Source organism: Cyprinus carpio, chromosome B4 (genome assembly GCF_018340385.1).
Source record: "Cyprinus carpio isolate SPL01 chromosome B4, ASM1834038v1, whole genome shotgun sequence".
NCBI classification, from domain to species: domain Eukaryota; kingdom Metazoa; phylum Chordata; class Actinopteri; order Cypriniformes; family Cyprinidae; genus Cyprinus; species Cyprinus carpio.
In genome coordinates this window covers 30367134-30389615 of record NC_056600.1, presented here as the reverse complement: position 1 = coordinate 30389615, position 22482 = coordinate 30367134, and the positions used below count along the sequence as shown (strand labels likewise).

The 22482-nt window shown below is 38.1% G+C and overlaps 1 protein-coding gene across 1 annotated transcript; it reads left to right on the top strand.

Annotated features, from left to right (window-relative positions):
* The first annotated feature begins 4393 nt into the window (after window positions 1–4393).
* On the top strand, window positions 4394–5876 carry LOC109097824 (E3 SUMO-protein ligase ZBED1-like). The gene is made up of 2 exons (XM_042722507.1): window positions 4394–4823; window positions 5166–5876. The coding sequence occupies exons 1-2, from the start codon at window positions 4438–4440 to the stop codon at window positions 5836–5838; spliced, it is 1059 nt and encodes a 352-aa protein (XP_042578441.1). The 5' UTR covers window positions 4394–4437; the 3' UTR covers window positions 5839–5876.
* The last annotated feature ends 16606 nt before the right edge of the window (window positions 5877–22482 follow it).

Below are 22482 nucleotides of genomic sequence, written 5' to 3'. Positions count from 1 at the left end.
AATAAAGAAAACAAACATGATGAGCTTTCTGCCATCTCGTCTTCACAAAGGAGCACTTCACAAAAATGAACCAAAACTCAGCGAATACATGCCTCACAGACATTATAAATATATCTATAGAAAGCTTTAAATTACTACTTAACAAAAAAAAATAAAATAAAAAACATTTGAATGCAGAACTGTTCAGCTGCGCTGCTGCTGCGGGACACTAAACACCGTTGAGCCCAGTGAAGGACATTAACATACAGACACGCATGCAGCATAGCGCTCATTCTAGGCCTCTTAACTAGCGCAATGTGCATTCTGCTCACAGTTTATTGGTGGAACATACCAACTATACAAACTGTGTGGGGGAAACCAAAACTGAACCATTCACTACAAATACTACAAGCAGGGCGTCGCTGAAAATTCGTCTGTAAGTTTGTTTACAGAATGCTGTTGTCACTGCTGCAAACTCCCATATATACAAATAATTATTCAAAAAATATAATTTCCCAGCAGCAAGTAGGCCTCTCCCAAGTGTAGGCCCCTGGGCTTCAGCCCCTTATAACCCGTGCATTAATCTGCCCCTGGTCATCAGTGACTAATATTTGACGTCAAAGTAATATCAAGATATGCACTGGGAAACGCCTCGTGTAGAGGATACAGTTCAGTTACAATGGCCATGTCTCTTTTCAAACATAATACTAGTAGGCCTATTTAAGTGTCTTTCTACGGAAGCATTATTTTATCTACCTTATCACAATGAACATAATATTGTGTCTTCATTTTTAGTGAATCGTTGGCCTTCTGGAAAGTATGTTCATTTACTGTATAGTGGTGGGAGAAAAGCTCGATGCATCGATGCATCGCGATTCGTTATCTAACGATCCAGAATCGATTCTCAAAAATTCTGAATCGATTCTGTGTTCAATTCAAATGCGAGCGCTGTCAAGACTCACGTGACCAAACAAAAAAGACGTTGATGGACGACCGTTCATATGCTGGTGAATTAGCTTCGTTTAAAATAAAATGGACAAACTACGACCTGCACCATCTCATTTTAAAATCAGATGTGTGGCAACATTTTGGATTTTCTGAAGACACCGAAGGTGTCGTTGATAAAAGCCATACTGTGTGCAAAGTCTGTAGCGGCAAATTCAAATATTTCGGCAACACGACTAACATGAAGAAACATATTACGCGGTTCCACTCAGAGCTGGAGAAACAGCATTCTCTTCCAATCACGAACACTCCCGGTTACATTGAAAGGACCCTGGATCAAGTAGCAAAGCTTCCACCGAATTCTGAAAAGGCAAAACGAATTACCCGATCAGTGGCGGGTTTTATTGCCAAAGATCTGCGCCCGTACTCCGTTGTGGAAAACCAAGGATTTTGCACGATGTTACAGGTACTTGAGCCACGATACACTTTGCCCTCGCGTCGTTATTTTAGTGAGACGGCTGTCCCCGCACTCTACAGTGAGTGTAAAGATCACATCTTAGAATCCCTAAGTAATACGGACAGAGTGGCAATAACATGCGATGCATGGACATCAATTACAACAGAATCGTATGTCACTATTACGGCACACTACATTACAGATGAGTGGAAGCTTGCAGCTTGTGTTCTGCAAACGCGTGCTATGAGCGAAAGTCACACAGGGGCGAATATTGCTGAACTACTGCACAATGTTTCAAACGAATGGAAAATTCGGAACAAAGACTTGGTTTTGGTGAGTGACAATGCCTCTAACATGGCTGTTGCAGCACAGCTCGGCAAGTTTTCACATGTGAGATGTTATGCGCACACACTGAATTTGGCTTCCCAACGAGCGCTGAAGTTGCCGTCTGTGTCAAGGTTGTTAGGGAGAGTGAGGCGGATCGCGACTTTTTTCCACCGCAGCGCAATTGCAAACCATCAGTTGAAGGAGAAGCAAAAACAACTAAATCTTCCGTCTCACAAACTGAAATCAGACGTCATCACTAGATGGAACAGCGCATATGAGATGCTTGAAAGATTTCTTGAACAACAGCCGGCTGTCTGTGCTGCGTTACTATCACAGGAGGTGAGAAAAGGAGCGGCTGAAATCTTCACTCTCACGGAATCCGATATTTCATGCAGTGAGGATGTGATAACTGCTCTTAAGCCTATGAAAGATGCCACACTGCGTGTTTAATTGCCCCATTGCATGCTAAACTGATCCAGGACATGAAAGAAAACACTGAGGAAAAATCAGTGATGATCAGGGAGATAAAGAGGGTCATATGTGAGGACCTCAGCAAAAGGTACACCACTGACCAGGAGACTAGTCTTCTTAACAAATGTGCTTCTCTCGACCCACGCTTTAAGGCACTGCCTTTTCTTTCCCAAAGAAAAGAGAGAGGAAACTTACAAAACAGTGATCACTGAAGCTTCATCATTACAAGAGGTAATTATTTTATCATCATTGACTAAATGTTTTAGCATGTGACATTAGAGTGCAATATTACGGTCTCAATATTATTAAGGCTTATTTGTGTGATGATTTCATGTCTTAAATTAATTAAATTAATCTCTAATTTCTTTAAATATTTAAATATTTATCAGTGTGTAAATAATAATGTATACTGTGACTTACATTACCTCATTGAGTTATTTTTTATCTACACTCTGTTTATTTTAATTTCTTTTAATTGCTTAAAAGCAGGAAGTGCATGGCAATCTAGAAGACAGCACTGTGAAAGAAGCCAACATCTCAGTGAGCCCACAGCCTGAAGTCACAGAGTTGCAGGATGACTGTCCTACTACTTCAAAAGGAAGAGCTTCATCTCTGCTTCACAATCTGCTGGGGAAGACCTTCTTTGATGCTTCAGATACACCATATCATCAGTCACCCTCTGCCCTTGGTTGAAGAGGAGATGACCAGGTATTGCAGTACCCCACCACTCCCTCTAACAGAGGACCCCCTCAACTGGTGGCATGTCAAAAGGTGTCATTTCCTATGCTCTCCAAAATGGCAAAGAGATATTTATGCATTCCAGCAACCAGTGTGTCTGCAGAGAGGGTCTTCTCCACTGCAGGTGATATTGTGACAGCACAGCGAAGCACACTTACTTCTGAACATGTGGACCAACTGCTGTTCCTACACAAAAACTTAGTATTATAGTATTATATAAGATAAACTATGGTAGGCCAGCCTAGATGTTGAATATTTAAGTTTGTATTTAATTTGTTCCCTGACATTGTTCTTCTGCATTAGCCTGTTTTAAAGATTTTTTTTTGTGTGGCTCTAGACATTTTTTGTTAAAATGTTCAAAATAAACTGAAAAATTGTCACACTTTTGTTTTGTCACACAAATTGAGTGTGTTTGAGTGTGCAAATTGATTACACAGTGTGTGTATTGATCACACAAATTTTTTTTGTCACATAAATTGTCATACAAATTGAGAACTGTTTATTCTTAATGATTGTTCATTGCAATTGTATGGCTTACCATTCATTCAGAGTTTGTTAATCCTGAAAATAACTTTGTTAATAAATTAAAAGTATTGAAAAAGAAATATTCATAATCCTTTTTAATTTGTCAATACTGTCAAACAGATATTCTAACTATATACAAAAAGCATAGTAACTCCAATTTTGGTGAAAATTAGTGCTGTCAAAATTAGCGCGTTAACGCATGCGATTAATTTGAAATATTTAACGCGTTAAAAAAAATTAACGCAATTAACGCGGTTGCAGTTTTTTTTATTTCCGGTTGTGGCCCATGTGTGTTCAACATGCAAAGAAATATGGATAAGACCAAGGAAGGACTTTTAGACGGAAAGTTTCAGTATAAAACTCTACCGGATGGTTCTGTGGATAAAACAAAAGTAATCTGTGCATTTTGCAAAGCCGAATTTAATTACCACAGAAGTAATTCGTCTTTGGCATATCACTTAAAAGCAAAACACCCCACCGAAACCATCTCTACAGGGCCTCGCCAATGTAAATTGCAGGAGTGCGTTCGTGGTAAAATGACAAGATCTGTAAGTGATAAGGTAATGAATGCTTTGGTTATTTGGATAGCTAAAAACTGCCGACCCATCAACATAGTAGATGACGATGGACTGCGGGACATCATTAGAACTGCATCCGGAGACGCCTCATACAATATGCTCTCAAGAGGAACCATCATGTCAAAAATACACACTTTGTATGACGATGAGAAGGCGCGGAGGATGAACACGTTACAGCAAGCGACACACATCGCACTGACAGGGGACCACTGGACTTCTGTGAGCAATGACAACTACTTAGGGATCACAGCGCACTTCGTTGATAAAGAATGGAAATTGCATTCATTCGCACTAACCGTGTCTAAAACTGAGGAACGACAGTACGCTGAGGCATGTGCGGATCATTTTCTCGATGTGGCTAGAAAATGGAAAATCGAGGACAAGTTAAGCACACTTGGCACTGACAGTGCTCGTAATATGGTTGCTGCCGCGAGACTACTTCCATTTGAACACCTGCCCTGCACGGCCCACATTTTGCAACGAACTGTCACAGTTTCCATTCACGGCAGTGGATTTGAAAGTGTCCTAGCTAAATGTCGCAAGATTGTTGGGCACTTTAAGCATAGTCCATCCAACGCTCACGAACTAATGGAACAGCAAGTTGCATGTGGACAGAAACAAGAATCTCTCGTTCAGGACGTTACGACTAGATGGAATTCTACCCTAGAGATGGTCAAGCGAATTCAGCGAAACAAATCTCCACTGACCACTACCCTGGCTCAGCAAAAGAGCAATGTTGCCATGGTGACTACACAGGAGCTCGCCAAACTGCAAAAGCTGGAGGAACTACTTGAACCTTGCAGGTAGATTAATATTATTTTCTCCGTCTCTTGTCTGTTTTCACTATCACCCAATCTGTGTGTGCCTGTGTGCCCGCTGCCAAGGCATGCTGCGTAAAACAAAAATAAAAATAAGTTAAGATTAGTGTAAAACATTATTAAAAAGGTGAAGAAGAAATAAATATGGTGTTGAACAATGTAATGTAAATAAAATACTATTGTGTGTGTTTGTGTGTGTGTGTGAGAGAGAGAGAGAGAGAGAGAGAGAGAATGAGTGAGTGTGAGAGTGTAAGTGTACATGTTACATACTGGCACAAAATTAGTTTCTTTGCATTTAATAGCAACATCTTGTGCTTTCCATTGCAGATATGTAACTGAACTGCTGGGAGGAGAGCAGTACATCTCCTGCTCAGTGGTATTGCCAGCCTTGTGCCACTTGTTCAAAATTATGGAGTCCACAGAGGATGATCCAGCCTATGTAGTTAAATTCAAAAATGATTTTACTTCAGACCTATCTAAAAGGAAGGACAGCACTAATCTCACATGGCTGAAGATCGCTACTGCAATTGACCCAAGGTTTAAAGACCTAAAGTGTCTTCCCAAAGATGAAAGGAATGAGGTGTGGGGTTCACTAAGCAAGCTGTTAATGGCACAGAGTCCTGGAAAACAAGAGTCTAAAGAGACAACAGACCAACAGCCACCAAAGAAGAGAAGGATCTCCGTCTTGCTGGTTTCTTCTGATTCAGAGTCAGATGAAGAGGAAGAGTCCATAGAACAGTGTCTTAACCGCTACAAAGCAGAGCCCAAATTGCACATGGAGGGTTGTCCACTACAGTGGTGGAAAAAGAGAGAAGCAACACATGCAAGGCTGGCACCAATAGCATGCAAGTATCTGTCAACCCCTGCTACAACGGTGCCTTGTGAGAGACTGTTCTCACTCTCAGGTCACATCATTCAAAAGAAAAGGGCCACATTGTCCCCTGATAATGTCAACAGACTGGTCTGTCTCAGCAACTGGCTGAATGTAAAGGAGGACTGAGCAAAATAGTTTCTACTTCATAATTAATGTTCTCAACTCTCAGCAATACAACGTTACAATGAGTACAATTGTATGTATTCTTTCCTTTATTATTATTATTTTCCAATTTCCATATTTGCAATGACTATACTTTGGAATTTTTTTGCAGTCCACTTAGAATTCAACATGGAAATCATTTTTGTTTTTTATTGGCATTGATTGTTTTGAAATTCTAATGGCACTTCCATGCCTGTGTTTTTATTTCTGTAATAAATATGGCTTTCAAGCCAACAGTTAATTTGGAGGATATTGATGGTTTATTGCAGGTATGTTGTTTACATGAGAAAATCTGTGTTACAAGTTAAACAAAAATTCCAATAAACAATCATATTTTGAATTTAAATAGTTTCTTTGTCTTGAGTTTACATTAATTATTTACATTTTACATTTACATATCCAAAAAGTTTGTCTTTTAATTGCGATTAATCGCGATTAATTTCAAAAGATTGTGCGATTAATTAGTTAATTTTTTTTAATCGATTGACAGCACTAGTGAAAATATAAAGTTTAGAGTATTTTTTGCACAGCCGGATAATTAATTAAGAATCATTTTGGGAATCGGATCGTTCCTCCCAGAATCGGAATCGGATCGAATCGTTAAGTGCCTTAAGATTCCCACCTCTATTACTGTACATGTCCTCAATACTTGGTAGGGGCTCCTTTTGCTTTAATTACTGACTCAATTCGGTGTGGCATGGAGGTGATCAGTTTGTGACACTGCTGAGGTGGTATGGAAGCCCAGGTTTCTTTGACAGTGGTCTTCAGCCAGAGATTCTCTCTGGGGTTTAGGTCTGGTGAGTTTGCTGGCCAGTCAGGCACACCAACACCATGGTCATTTAAACAACTTTTGATGCTTTTGGCAGTGTGGGCAGGTGCCAAATCCTGCTGGAAAATGAAATCAGCATCTTCAAAAAGCTGGTTAGCAGAAGGAAGCATGAAGTGCTCCAAAATGACTTGGTAAACGGGTGCAGTGACTTTGGTTTTCAAAAAAACACAATGGACCAACACCAGCAGATGACATTGCACCCCAAATCATCACAAACTGTGGAAACTTAACACTGGACTTCAAGCAACTTGGACTATGAGCTTCTCCACCCTTCCTCCAGACTCTAGGACCTTGGTTTCCAAATGAAATACAAAACTTGCTCTCATCTGAAAAGAGGACTTTGGACCACTGGGCAACAGTACAGTTCTTCTTCTTATTATTTAATTATATTGCATGGAATCGATCTTATGGATATAGATATCGCACCTCAAAGTGATGATGTTACTGACCATTTTCTTGTATCGTGCATTCTACATATTGATGATAATAACTATATGGCTTCGTGTTATCGTCCGGGCAGAACTATTGTTCCAGCCACCAAAGACAGATTCACAAATAACCTGCCTGATTTATCTCAACTGCTCTGTGTACCTATAAACACACATGAACTAGACAAAATGATTGGCAACATGGGCACTATTTTCTCTAATACATTAGAAGATGTTGCCCCCATCAAATTGAAAAAGGTTAGAGAAAAACGTACTGTGCCATGGTACAACAGTAATACCCACGCTCTCAAGAAAGAAACTCGTACTCTTGAGCGCAAATGGAAAAAAACTAACTTGGAAGTTTTAAGAATTGCATGGAAAAACAGTATGTCCAGCTATAGACAGGCTCTAAAAACTGCCAGGGCCGAGCATATCCACAAACTCATAGAAAACAACCAAAACAATCCAAGGTTTTTATTTAGCACAGTGGCTAGATTAACAAATAACCAGACGCCACCCGATCTAAATATTCCCTCACAGTTAAATAGTAATGACTTTATGAATTTCTTCACTGATAAAATAGATAACATCAGAAATACAATAACAAATGTAGATTCTACAGCGTCTAATACTTTCATTTTATCCATCGCACCCAAAGATAAACTGCAGTGCTTTACAACTATGGGACAGGAAGAGCTAAATAAACTTATCACTGCATCTAAACCAACAACATGTTTATTAGATCCTGTACCCACTAAATTACTGAAAGAGTTGTTACCTGTAGCAGAAGAACTGCTTCTAAATATTATTAACTTGTCATTATCTTTAGGTCACATCCCAAAACCATTCAAGCTGGCAGTTATTAAGTCTCTTATTAAGAAACCACAACTAGATCCTAGTGAACTGGCAAATTACAGACCCATTTCAAATCTTCCATTTATGTCTAAAATTTTAGAAAAAGTAGTTTCTGCTAAATTGTGCTCCTTCCTGCAAAAAATGATCTCTATGAAGAATTCAGGCCCCATCATAGCACAGAAACTGCACTTGCTTCTTGCGTCAGACCAAGGCTGCATCTCATTGCTAGTTTTACTTGATCTTAGTGCTATGTTCGACACCATAGATCACAACATACTCATTGATAGATTACAAAACTATACAGGTATCCAAGGGCAGGCTTTAAGATGGTTTAGATCCTACCTGTCCGATCGCTACCACTTTGTTTATTTAAATGGGGAGTCATCTCATTTATCACCAGTAAAATATGGAGTGCCACAAGGATCTGTCCTAGGTCCTCTGCTGTTTTCAATATACATGTTGCCCCTTGGTAATATCATTAGAAAATACGGGATTAGTTTCCAATGTTATGCTGATGATACTCAACTATATATCTCAACGAGACCAGATGAAACTTCTAAATTATCTAAGCTAACAGAGTGTGTTAAAAATGTAAAAGATTGGGTGACCAATAATTTTCTCCTATTAAATTCAGATAAGACAGAGATATTACTTATTGGACCAGAAAACATTACACAGAATTTCGTAGATTACAATATGCAATTAGACGGATGTACTGTTACTTCCTCTACTGTCAAAAATCTGGGTGTTATATTAGACAGTAACTTGTCTTTTGAAAATCATATTTCCCATGTTACAAAAACAGCATTCTTTCATCTTAGAAACATTGCCAAGCTACGAAACATGTTACCTGTTTCTGATGCAGAAAAGCTAGTTCATGCATTCATGACCTCTAGATTGGACTATTGTAATGCACTGCTAGGTGGTTGTCCTGAATCCTCAATAAACAAGCTACAGGTAGTCCAAAATGCAGTGGCTAGAGTCCTTACCAGGTCAAGAAAATATGATCATATTACCCCAATTTTACAGTCTCTGCACTGGCTACCTATTAAGTTCTGTATCAGTTACAAAATATTATTACTTACTTATAAGGCCCTTAGCTGGTTTAGCTCCTGGGTACCTAACTAGTCTTCTACCACGCTACAATCCATCACGCTCCCTAAGGTCACAAAACGCTGGACTTTTGATAGTACCTAGGATAGCAAAATCCACTAAAGGAGGTAGAGCTTTTTTGCATTTGGCTCCCAAACTCTGGAATAGCCTTCCTGATAATGTTTGGGGTTCAGACACACTTTTTCTGTTTAAATCTAGATTAAAAACACATATCTTTGGCCAAGCATTCAAATAATGCATCTCATAATTTTGGACTGCAGTTATATCTGATCAAATGTGCATTATTATTCTTTAGCCTGGGTTAAACTAATAAATTTTACTTGGCTGGAACACCAGCTACGCTAATTATGTCTCTATTTGTTTCTCTTTAGAGACACGGGTAACTAGGATTTACACAAGCTCCAGTCTGGATCCAGAACACCTGAGAAGAGAGGAATTTGAAAACACAATTTGGATGTGACTGTGTTATCAAATTTTAGGCCCATTTCTAATCCACCTTTTATTTCTAAAATTTTGGAGAAAGTTGTTTTTAATCAATTGCTAAGTTATTTAGATTCAAATAGTTTGTTTGAAACTTTTCAGTCGGGTTTTAGGAAACATCACAGTACGGAGTCTGCCCTTTTAAGAGTATTAAATGATATCTTGCTATCAGTTGATACTGGTAACTCTGTAGTACTTTTGCTTTTGGACCTAAGTGCAGCATTTGACACTGTAGACCACAGTATTCTTATTTCCCATCTTGAAAACTGTGTGGTTATTAGTGGTTCTGTCCTGGAATGGTTCAAATCTTACTTGAATAATAGAACTTTCTCAGTTTGTGTGGATGGGTGCTCATCCTCTAAATCAGTGTTGACTTGTGGAGTTCCTCAAGGTTCTATCCTAGCTCCAATTTTATTTTCATTGTATATGCTCCCGTTGGGTTCCATTTTTAATAAGCACAAAGTGTTGTTTTATTGTTATGCTGATGACACACAAATTTATGTGCCTTTTAAGCAAAATGACAACCAGAGTTTGAGTGCTTTAATTGCTTGCCTGTCTGATATTAAGGCCTGGGTGTCTCTTAATTTTTTGAATCTCAATGAGAGTAAGACTGAGGCAATTTTGTTCGGTTCTTTAGCTGTATCTGGCAACATACAGCAAATGCTGGGTAATCTGGCTGCATATGTCAAGCCCTCTGTAAAAAAATTGGGTGTTGTGTTCGATTCTGCTTTGACTTTTGATAAGCAAGTAAATGCAGTAGTTAAACTAAGTTTTTTTCATCTCAGACTCCTTGCTAAGGTGAAGGGTTTTTATTTCTTCTCGACTAGATTACTGCAATTCAGTGTATATTGGTATTAACCAATCATGTATAAATTGCCTACAAGTGGTGCAAAATGCAGCTGCCAGACTTTTGACTGGCACTCGCAAATACGAACATATTACTCCCATCCTACTCTCTTTGCACTGGCTGCCAGTCCATTTTAAAATAGAGTTTAAAATTTTACTTTTTGTTTTTAAGGTTTTAAAGGTCTGGCACCTTCGTACCTTTCTAATCGGTTGAGTTTACACAGTCCAGCTAGATGTCTAAGGTCATTGAATCAGAAACTCTTATTGGTCCCTAGATCTAGGCTGAAGAGAAAAGGCGACCGGGCTTTTGCCATAGCCGGCCCTAAATTGTGGAATAGTCTTACAATCTCTATTAGCACAATTTCAACAGAATCTCTTTTTAAAACAAGGCTTAAAGCCTACCTCTATGAGAAGGCTTTTAGTGTATGAGCCAACAGGAGTTTATGTTGTCTAATTATTATTTGTTTGTCTTATCTTTATCGTTTTTATGTATTTTGATTCTTTTTAAATTATATTGTTCAGCACAATGGTCAACCATCGTTGTTCTATTGTGCTTTATAAATAAAAAAAAAAAAAATAAAAAATGATGCCAACCCCTTAAGAGGACCTCAGATGATGCTAACCCTGAGACAACATACAGAACTACCACATTTTGCTATAAATTTGATTGCATAATTGCTGTTAATAGTGTTAATCGTCTGTTTGTTTTCGTCTTTTATTGATTTTTCTGAACATTTCTGCTGTGTACACATAAACTGACAGTCATCGCTCATAAGCTATTACTAAATATTGTAGAAACTTAATTTTCTGTAAAGTTTCTTTGCAATGATTTGTATCGTAAAAAGCGCTATACAAATAAACTTGAATTGAATTGAAGTGATAATGTGATTCCACAACAAAGGACGTCTGTTCTGAAATACTCCCACTTATGTCTTATATATGCTTGATGTGTTCAATGTAATCGGTGCAACTAACCAATGTTTTATAACTCCTTTTAGCAGATAGTGCTATTAAATGTGTGTAAGATATGGAAAGTTTAGTGTTGAATGAATGGATCTACAGATCTTTGCAAGACTGTGAAATGAATGAAAAGATGGTATTTTGAATGGTGTGTGTTGTACGACACTTTATAAAAGTTATTAAACAAAACCTGCAAAGATATTTCCTCATGTGATAAATTGAAGTGTTATGTTAAGGAATGCATGCTTCGCCTTGCAACAAGTTGATTGGAAGATCGTGGGATGTGGGATGGACCAAATCCACTTGGATAAAACCCCAATGCCGGAACTAATTCAGCGTGCTTCCTTCTTCGCCATGGCTTGAACTACCTACTCCAACACGCTGCTAGCGTTCTTGTCATCCAGAACTCAAACTTCGTGACTGCCAGGAATCTTTGAAGTCTCAGAAGAACTACCCAAGCTTCTACGTAACCAGGCAACCAACCAATCACCAAGAGGGTTTTCCCAAAAGACGTCATCCAAACAACAGATCTGCAACCAATCCAAGGCGCCAGGATTCCTTGAGATGAGGCAACAAGCGAATCTCCAACTCTTCTGAACCCAGCTTTCAACGCAAATGCAAGTAAAACAAACAAAGCTTTATCTCTTGCTGAACTGGTTCAAATTGATCTTAAGCAGTAAAGATAAGACAAATCTCTGCTTCTGTGATTTTCTTGGTGCGATCTGAAAATTAATAATTTAAGTTACTATCCTCCTGGGACTTCATTCAAATTACGTTAATCCTCCTCTTCAGTAACTGTGTGTGTGTGTGTGTGTGTGTATATACAGTGGGTACGGAAAGTATTCAGACCCCCTTAAATTTTTCACTCTTTGTTATATTGCAGCCATTTTTCTAAAATCATTTAAATTCTTTTTTTTCCTCATTAATGTACACACAGCACCCCATATTGACAGAAAAACACAGAATTTTTGACATTTTTGGAGATTTATTAAAAAAGTAAAACTGAAATATCACATGGTCCTAAGTATTCAGACCCTTTGCTGTGACACTCATATATTTAACTCAGGTGCTGTCCATTTCTTCTGATCATCCTTGAGATGGTTCTACACCTTCATTTGAGTCCAGCTGTGTTTGATTATACTGATTGGACTTGATTAGGAAAGCCACACACCTGTCTATATAAGACCCTACAGCTCACAGTGCATGTCAGAGCAAATGAGAATCATGAGGTCAAAGGAACTGCCTGAAGAGCTCAGAGACAGAATTGTGGCAAAGCACAGATCTGGCCAAGGTTACAAAAAAATTCTGCTGCACTTAAGGTTCCTAAGAGCACAGTGGCCTCCATAATCCTTAAATGGAAGACGTTTGGGACAACCAGAACCCTTCCTAGAGCTGGCCGTCCGGCCAAACTGAGCTATCGGGGGAGAAGAGCCTTGGCGAGAGAGGTAAAGAAGAACCCAAAGATCACTGTGGCTAAGCTCCAGAGATGCAGTCAGGAGATGGGAGAAAGTTGTAGAAAGTCAACCATCACTGCAGACATCCACCAGTCTTTATGGCAGAGTGGCCCGACGGAAGCCTCTCCTCAGTGCGAGACACATGAAAAAACACCTGAAGGACTCCAAGATGGTGAGAAATAAGATTCTCTGGTCTGATGAGAACAAGATAGAACTTTTTGGCCTTAATTCTAAGCGGTATGTGTGGAGAAAACCAGGCACTGCTCATCACCTGTCCAATACAGTCCCAACAGTGAAGCATGTTCAGCTGCAGGGACAGGACGACTGGTTGCAATCGAGGGAAAGATGAATGCGGCCAAGTACAGGGATATCCTGGACGAAAACCTTCTCCAGAGTGCTCAGGACCTCAGACTAGGGCTGCACGATTATGACAAAAATCATAATTGTCGATTATTCCTTTGAAATTGTAATTGCGATTATTAATTACGATTATTACAATTTACATTGATTGATGTTTTAAGTAGCTTTATACCATGTTTAAAGCAACTTCATGCCATATTTGTATATAAAAATAAAAAAAAACCAAGCTGAAAACACTCTTCCTGATGAAACTTTTATTGCTTTTCTACATTGGTTTGGTTTCTTTAAATAAATAAAAAAAGTGCAAATATGCAATAGTATGCATGGTATTATACTAAAACTAAAATTAAAACAATAGAAAAACTCAAGATAACCTGTAGAAAGAAAAAAACTGAGTTTGCCATATGAAGTATTTTGGCCTAGAACACAAGACATAAAAACACTTCAAGGTTTCAGGAATGAACGACATCAAGTTAGACTTTTAAAGATTTTTGGCTAGGAACACAAGCCTGTCCACACTTTCAGGCTTTAGGGATGCACGCAAACAATTCACAATGTTTCCTCCAGTGCTGAATACTCTCCGAGGGAGAGCTTGTGGCAGGAATGCACAAATACTTTTGTGCCAACTTGGATAGTGCTGGGAATTGTTTTGCATGTTCCTTCCACCAGACCAAAGGATCCTCCTCACTATCAACAGCAGCAGATAGATAAGACTGTAGCTCTGCAGTAATGGCCATGTCTTGGAGATTGAGAGATGGCGATGCTGGCCTCTGGTCCTCATCTACTTTAAAGAAGCTGCCCAGTGTTTTTTTGGTCTTCTTTAGTGCTGGAGCATTTTGGTCATCTGCTTCCTCTCTAACAGTCACCGATGGTTGAGGCTTAATTAAACAAAGGCAAAAATTTTGTTTAACTCATAAAATATAATGTCATGTACTAGTATAGTAAGGACTATTTAGTAATTTTAAATTAATACTGAGAATGGCCCAAACAAAATATACATGGCACACACAACCTATGATAATTACCTTGACTGTAGTAGATATTGATGCCATTTCAGCTCTCAAACGAGTCTTGACAGCTTCAACTCTGTTCTCATTGACGTACTTGAGCTTGAATCTGGGATCAGTTGCAGAAGCCATGTCAAGCAATTCTTGAGTCAGTGGATCATCATACTTATTATTCAGGTAGTCCAGGATCTTTTTCTTGATGCATTTTGACAGTTCTGTTTCTCCCTCTTTCTCTGCCAAGATTTTATTGTTGAACAAATGAAGAAAAGGCTTCACATATGACACACTTACATATTGCTCTCCTGAAAGAGCATCCGTGAATTCAGCAAGTGGAGAAAGGGAGTTGTTGACCGCCTCAAGGACCTCTACATCCTGCCATGTGGGGACAAGGTGTCTGGCTTTTCTGTCCGCGGAGAGAACAAAAGAAATGGCACTCTGTTGTTCCAATACCCTGGCGATCATTGCTTGTTTTGAGCCCCATCTTGTCGGACACTCAGTCTTGAGCTTGTGTTGAGGTAACCTGAGCTCTTTCTGGGCCTCGGACAACTCCCTCCTTCGTCTCCAGCTATAGGAGAAGCACCCTACCACCTTTTTGCAGACATTTAGTGCACGGTCAATCCGTCCATCTTTCAAAGAATGTTCTAAACACACACACACACACACACACACACACAAACAGTTTACTAATGCTATACATTTTAATTACAATTAAACAGACACAATTTCAAAATTACAGTAACGGTACAATTTATATTAGTATAGTTGTAAACACATTATAGTTACAGTTTATATAGTTCACTTATCTATATTTATAACATTATATTAATACAGTATATATACCATATATATATATATATATATATATATATATATATATATATATATATATATATATACTCTATTAATATAATGTAATAAATATAGATAAGTGAACTATAACAATAGCCTATATATATATAAATATATATAAAACACTGAAGTTGTTGCATGCTAAACTGTTCAATCACTGAATGCATTATAATCCAGGAATGAATATAAAAAAAAACCTGGTCTACATATTATTAGCCAAGTACATATGATATTGCAATGAAATAAATATGGAATTATGTGTACATTTTTAGCTAAATGAATATTAATAGCAGGCTACTACTCACCAATTGCTAGGTGCAGCCTGTGTCCAAAACACTGAAGTCTGCTCCACTTATTGATAGCAATAGCGTTCACTATATTTGCTGCGTTGTCTGTTGTGACACAGACTTGTTGCTCCTCCTTTAAATCCCAGGCACCCAGCATCTCTTTCAATCCTTGAGCAATCGCATCCCCGGTATGATCTTGCGGAGAATAGGACGTTTGCAAGCATCTGGTTTTGAGTTGAAACTCGTCATCAATGTAATGAACCGTAAGGCTCATATATGGTTCCATAGTTCTACTCGACCATAAATCAGTCGTGGTGGAATAGAACTCAATTTTCTGCAGATCTGATTCAATGCTTTCCCGGCATTTTGAATAAAGCGAAGGCAGCGCAACTTGAGAAAAATAATTGCGGGAGGGGATGACGTATCTCTTGTCCAGTGTGTTTATGAGTTTTTTAAACCCCGCGCTGCAAACTGTATTAATCGGCACCATGTCTTTTGCAATGAAATGCGCGATCGCTTCAGTTATCTCGATCTGCTTTTGGGAACCTGCCGGGTACGGAGTAGCATTAAACAAAGATTTCGTGATGGGTGTCTGTGTTGCAGTTCTTGCATCACTTGGCGCTTTTTTTTTTACGCTGAGACACTCCTCGTATTGCACTCTGTGGTTGAATTTTAAATGGTTGTATAAATTTGTGGTGTTGCTTGATGGTGCAGAAACAGTTGATCGACACAATTTACACAGTATAACACGCTGATCGACATCATCCCTGGTGAATCCGAAATAATTCCACACCACTGATGTTGCTTTTCTTTTTGATTCTAATTGTGGATGAGCACTTTGCACGTTGTCGGAATCGGATGTTGCTCTATCAGCAGACATGATGAAATTAACATGACATGAGACGTATCAGTGGATAATCTGGTCGTTGATAATGACACGCCTACAGACTATTATTAAAAGTGGTGATTCGCCACTCACAACCTGACATGATCTAAACACGCCTCTTAAGCGCGCAGATTTTTTTTTTTTTTTTTTTTTGTGTAATCGCGGCTTTGGACGATTACGTAATCGTGGCTTCTGTAATCGTGATCGCGATTAGAAATTCGATTAATTGTGCAGCCCTACCTCAGACTGGGCCGAAGGTTCACCTTCCAACAAGACAATGACCCTAAGCACACAGCTAAAAACACGAAGGAGTGGCTTCACAACAACTCCGTGACTGTTCTTGAATGGCCCAGCCAGAGCCCTGACTTAAACCCAATTGAGCATCTCTGGAGAGACCTGAAAATGGCTGTCCACCAACATTTACCATCCAACCTGACAAAACTGGAGAGGATTTGCATGGAGGAATGGCAGAGGATCCCCAAATCCAGGTGTGAAAAACTTGTTGCATCTTTCCCAAAAAGAATCATGGCTGTATTAGATCAAAAGGGTGCTTCTACTAAATACTGAGCAAAGGGTTTGAATACTTAGGACCATGTGATATTTCAGTTTTTCTTTTTTTTTAATAAATGTGCAAAAATGTCAACAATTCTGTTTTTTTTTGTCAATATGGGGTGCTGTGTGTACATTAATGAGGAAAAAATGAACTTAAATGATTTTAGCAAATGGCTGCAATATAACAAAGAGTGAAAAATTTAAGGGGGTCTGAATACTTTCCGTACCCACTGTATGTATGTGTGTGTTCATTAGGTTATAGATGCATGTATTAGAGTAGCTCAATAAATTCTTGCTTCATTTATAAAGAAGTATTGTCTTGTGTGGTTTATTAAAAAGTTAAACTTTGTCCAGATCCTGTGCTACCTAGCTCGTAGCTTATAAATTATCAATTTTGTTTGTGTGCTCGTATAAACAGAATTGTGAAGATATACTGATTTTAACATTCGCTGGACGAACCGTTGATGAAGTATAAACTAATTATTATTTTTTTTAATCCGTTCAATTAAAGCAATTCGAATCTTTAGATTTGATTCCTCTTTAAAAGAAAAGGCTAAATCCCTACATTGGTTAATCAGCATCTGAAGCTGTTGTCATTAATCAAGAAACGCTCGATTCCCACAGAATTTTGTGAGATTGTGGTGGTTGGACGTTGGTTCCTCTAGGGCAGTGCTTCCCAAACCTGTCCTGGAGGCCCCCCTGCCCTGCACCTTTTGTCTGTCTCTCTTATCTAACACACCTGATTCCACTCATCAGCTTGTTAGTAGAGACTGCACAAACTAAATTGGGTGTGTCTGATTAGGAAGACATACAAAATGTGCAGTGCTGCTCTAGGGGTTGAGAAAAATTTGTACATTTTAAATATAACATATCTGGTGCAATTTCAGACCAAACTTATGTGTGATTAAAAATGGTGATGGTAGGGCAGGACCTGCTTATAAAGATATATATATATATATATATATATATATATATATATATATATATATATATATATATATATATATATATATATATATAGAGAGTATTTATTTATTTTTTTCTACAGTCATTTATAGCTGGATGTACAGTGTCTAGTATAGGTAGTTATTGCAGCCCACCCCAGCACTGGTTCATACACAGATAATTTTTTTATTGCTATATTTTATTTTTGGTTTTGTGCTGGTAATACTATTTGTATATTTTGCATGCAACCTCTATGCCATTTTTTACCTTGAGACAGCGGGAAAAAAATGTGCATTGCTTTTGTACAAATGGAGAGAGGGAGGCATAATACACACGTCACTTCTACATTATCATGATAAAACACTGACTAAATAATTGTGCAAACATCAAATTAAACACACTGTACTGATAAAATGCAAGAAAAAGAAACTACTCACTAGACCAGGGTTAGGGAACGTTGATCCTGCACAGTTTACGTCCAACCCTAATCAAAGACACCTGAATCTAATCAAGGTCTTCAGGATTATTGAGGACAGAGACAGGTGAGTATTTTTTTAAACAAGGTTGGAATTAAACTGTGCAGGGCTGTGGCTCTCCAGGATCAATGTTCCCTACCCCTGCACTAGGCCCTCAACTTTGCAGTAAATGATATGCTAATGATAGGAATCAATGCCTTGACATGATTGGTTGCTCAATTTAATGACGTAGCAAAAGAAGGGCTGTGTCAAACCGCGTTTTTCCCTTTCATCTCATAAAAGTGAGTTTGAGTAAATGATTATTGCAGGGTACCAGATAGTAATAGTAGTAGTAGCCCAGTTTAGAGTTATAATACATGGCTCAAAACTTAAACAAAAACCGTCCTTCAGAACTGTTTGAGAAGGTGCTTATGTTTACTGACAAACACCAGTGTTTCCCACAGACTGTAGATTGATTCTCTGCCAGCAGGAGGTGCTGTTGGAGCAGAGATATAGTTGTACTTTATCAGGCATTACAGGAAAGACAAGATGAAAATGACATCAAAGCTTTTCAGTCGGTTCTTTTCAAAGACATTCATATAAAAACACCTGTGCTACATTTTAATTTTGAAATGTGCAGTGTGTTTATTAAAGGAAGTATAAGCCTTTGGGAAAATCTATTTGTGGCGGTCAGTTTTGATATTGTGAAGAGCCGCCATAAATAACTTAAAGGGTTAGTTCACCCAAAAATGAAAATTAGACTGTGTTTTACTCCTAGTTGTATATGACTATCTTCTTTCAGACGAATCCAGTTGGAGTTATATTAAAAATTGTCTTTGATCTTTCAAGCTCTATCATTGCACTCAGCGTGTGTTGCAGTGCTTCAGTCCAAACAAAGGCCTCCTGTAGCGAATCGATGTGTATTTGTAAGAAAATTATCCATATTCAAAATGTAATAATCACTTTAATCTAGCTTGTGCTCACTGTTGTAAACGGAAGCAGTTCCGAGGTCAGCTTTGCACATGCGCTGCTCAGAAGTGACGCATGCGGAAACACAGCACATAGATCAAAACAAAACAACGGTCACTAATTAGAAGTACAAAACGAGGATTTGTAAAGAAGAATGTCAGAGGGTTTCAGTGTAAGCCAAGAGGAGACTGGTTTTCCTTTGCTAAAGTAAGTAAAGTTTGCTTCCTTTGCTCCTGTAAACAGGATTGCATGCCTAACACTCATACTTCATCCTCCCGGAGCTGCTTACAACAGTGAGCGCAAGCTACATTAAAGTGATTATTACGTTTTGAATATGGATATTTTTCTTACAAAAACGCATCGATTCACTACAGGAGGCCTTTGTTCAGCCCCCGAAGCCACGTGAGAGACTTTATTTTATGGAAGGGCACTTTTTATTTAACTTCTTTTGGACTGAAGCACTGCAACACCAGCTGAGTGCAATAATAAAGCTTGAAATTGAAAATGACCATTTTTATTATATTTTATTATATCACTATATATATATAACATGTATCAGTGGCATTGATATATCTGGGAATCTGTGATTTATCCTTTAAATCAATCCTTTATCTTATCATTTGAAGGTTTTATTTTTGTATGTGAATTTCTTTTGTTTTCAAGGTCTGAACGGGAAAACTGAGAGGCGGACTGTGACTGGAGCACTGATGGCAGGAAATGACGGTAGCTCTGGTAGTGATCCGGAAATGGAAGATGAATCATGTAGCGGGAGTACAGGAGGGAATGAATGGTGGAAAGTAGTAAATCGGAAAAGAAAGAAAACTAATAGTCAAGGATCATTTACGGATAGTGGAAAGGAGGATCAAGTAAGTAGGAAAAACATAGTGATGATGAAATTTGCAGAATCAGGTATGACGATAAACCCAATTAAACTGACTAAATCGCTAAATAAAGCCTTAGGTGAAATTCATAGTGCAAAGACTCTGAGAGATGGTAACTTGATTATCATGTGTAAGGATGGAAAACAACAAAAGAAGGCTCTAAGTATAACTTCGATGCTTGGACTCTCGGTGTCATGCACTTTGATGAAGACGAAACCTTGGGTTAGAGGAGTAATAACTGGAATTCCTACTGATGTGAATACTGAGACAATTAAAAGTTGCGTTGAAGGGGCGAAGGTAGTTGGAGCAAAATGGCTTCAGTACGTGGAAAATAAAGAAAGAATGGACAGTTTGTCAGTAATGCTTCATTTCGATGAGGAAAAAATGCCAGAGAGGGTAAAAATAGGATACGTAAGTTATCCGGTAAGACCTTACCTGCCTCCTCCGCTTAGATGCTTCAAGTGCCAGAAATATGGACATGTTAGTGCTGTTTGCAGAGGAAAACAACGCTGTGTGAGATGTGGGGGTGACCATGAATATGGTAAATGTGGTGAAGGTGTGAAGGCTAAATGCTGCAATTGTGGAGGTGAGCATAGTGCTGGCTTTGGGGGATGTAGTGTTCACAAACATGCTGTGAAAATCCAAAATGTGAGAATAACCGAGGGATTAACTTACGCTGAAGCAGCACAAAAAGAGCAGACACACAGAGAGGTAAAAGTACAAGAACAGGCTGAAAATACGTTGGTTCTAAGTAAGACAAAAGAGGATAGTTTGGTGATCGGGAAATTGGAATTTGTTTCATTTATGGCTGAAGTGGTAAATTGTTCTGCTCAAACAGAAAGCAGAACAAGAATTAAAATCATAATTCGAGCAGCTGAGAGATACTTGAAAGTAGCAGGTGTTACATTGGAAAAAATAAATGATATGCTAAAGTCTCAATCAAGTACTCAAACAGCATGTGGAAGTACATAATAATAATAATAATGGTTAGATCATAGATGATCATGATGATCATAATGGGGATGTTGTTGAAGAAATAATAGATAGTAATGGGTTAGTTTGTATAAATGATGGCAGGAACACAAGAATAGATTTAGTACGTGGTATTGGGTCAGCTATAGATTTAACATTGGTCTCTGAAGGGATAGCTAGTAAATGTGTATGGGATGTTCGGGAAGATAATAATATGGGTAGTGATCACTATATAATTGTATGTAAGGTAGGGATGAGTGTAAAAGAACATAATGTGATTTTAGCTCCAAGATGGAGATTTAATAAAGCAAACTGGGAAGCATATAAATATCTAAGTGTGGTAGAATTAACAGCATTAGAACTGAATAAGATGGAAGACATAGATGAATGTAATGGGGAAATATGTAAAGTTCTGTATGAGGTAACTGATAATATTATTGGAAAAAAGGGACAATGTAAAAAGAGGAAAGCAGTTCCTTGGTGGACAGATCAGTGTAGTGATGCTATACATAATAGGAATAAAGCATTTAGAAAAATTAAAAAGTCTTATTTATTTGAAGATTTTATTAAATATAAGAAAGCACAAGCTGAAGTAAGAAGAATAGTAAGAGGAGCTAAAAAGAAGTACAGGAGAGATTGGTGTACTACAATAGGAGATGATATTGACATAAGTGAAGTATGGGGATCAATTAGGAAAATGGGAGGAATTTATAGAAATCAGACTTTTCCTGTTTTAAAAAATGATGAAGGAAGAATAGCCGTGACAGATAATGAAAAAGCTGAAATGTTGGCTAAAGTTTTTGTTAAAGTCCATAGTGATGATAATATATCAGAGGATAAATAAATATCCAGATCTAATGATGAAAAGAAGTCCTTCTGGTGATGCTTTAGACGCAGATTTTACTATGTATGAGTTAAAGATGGCACTAGTGGGAGTTAAACATTCATCTCCTGGAAAAGATGATATATGTTATGTAATGATTCAACATTTATCAGATAGATCTTTAAATATTATTTTAAATCTTTTCAATAAGGTATGGAATGCAGGGAAGATTCCTTCTTCATGGAAGCATGGAATAATTGTACCAGTTGGCAAGCCTGGAAAGGATAAATCTAATCCAATTAATTATAGGCCAATTGCTTTAACTTCTAATTTATGTAAACTGATGGAAAAAATGATCATACGTAGGCTAAATTATATATTGGAAATAAAAGGTCTTATATCACCATATCAGAGTGGATTTAGGGCAGGTCGGAATACTATGGACGCTGTTTTAAGTTTAGAAGGCGATGTTAGGAAAGCTCAGGTAAATAAAGAAGTTTTGGTAGGGGTTTTATTTGATATTGAGAAAGCATATGATATGCTTTGGAAAGAGGGACTTTTAATTAAACTTAAATGCATGGGAATTGGGGGAAAGTTATACAATTGGATTATGGATTTCCTTTTAGAAAGATCAATACAAGTTAGGATAGGAGTAGA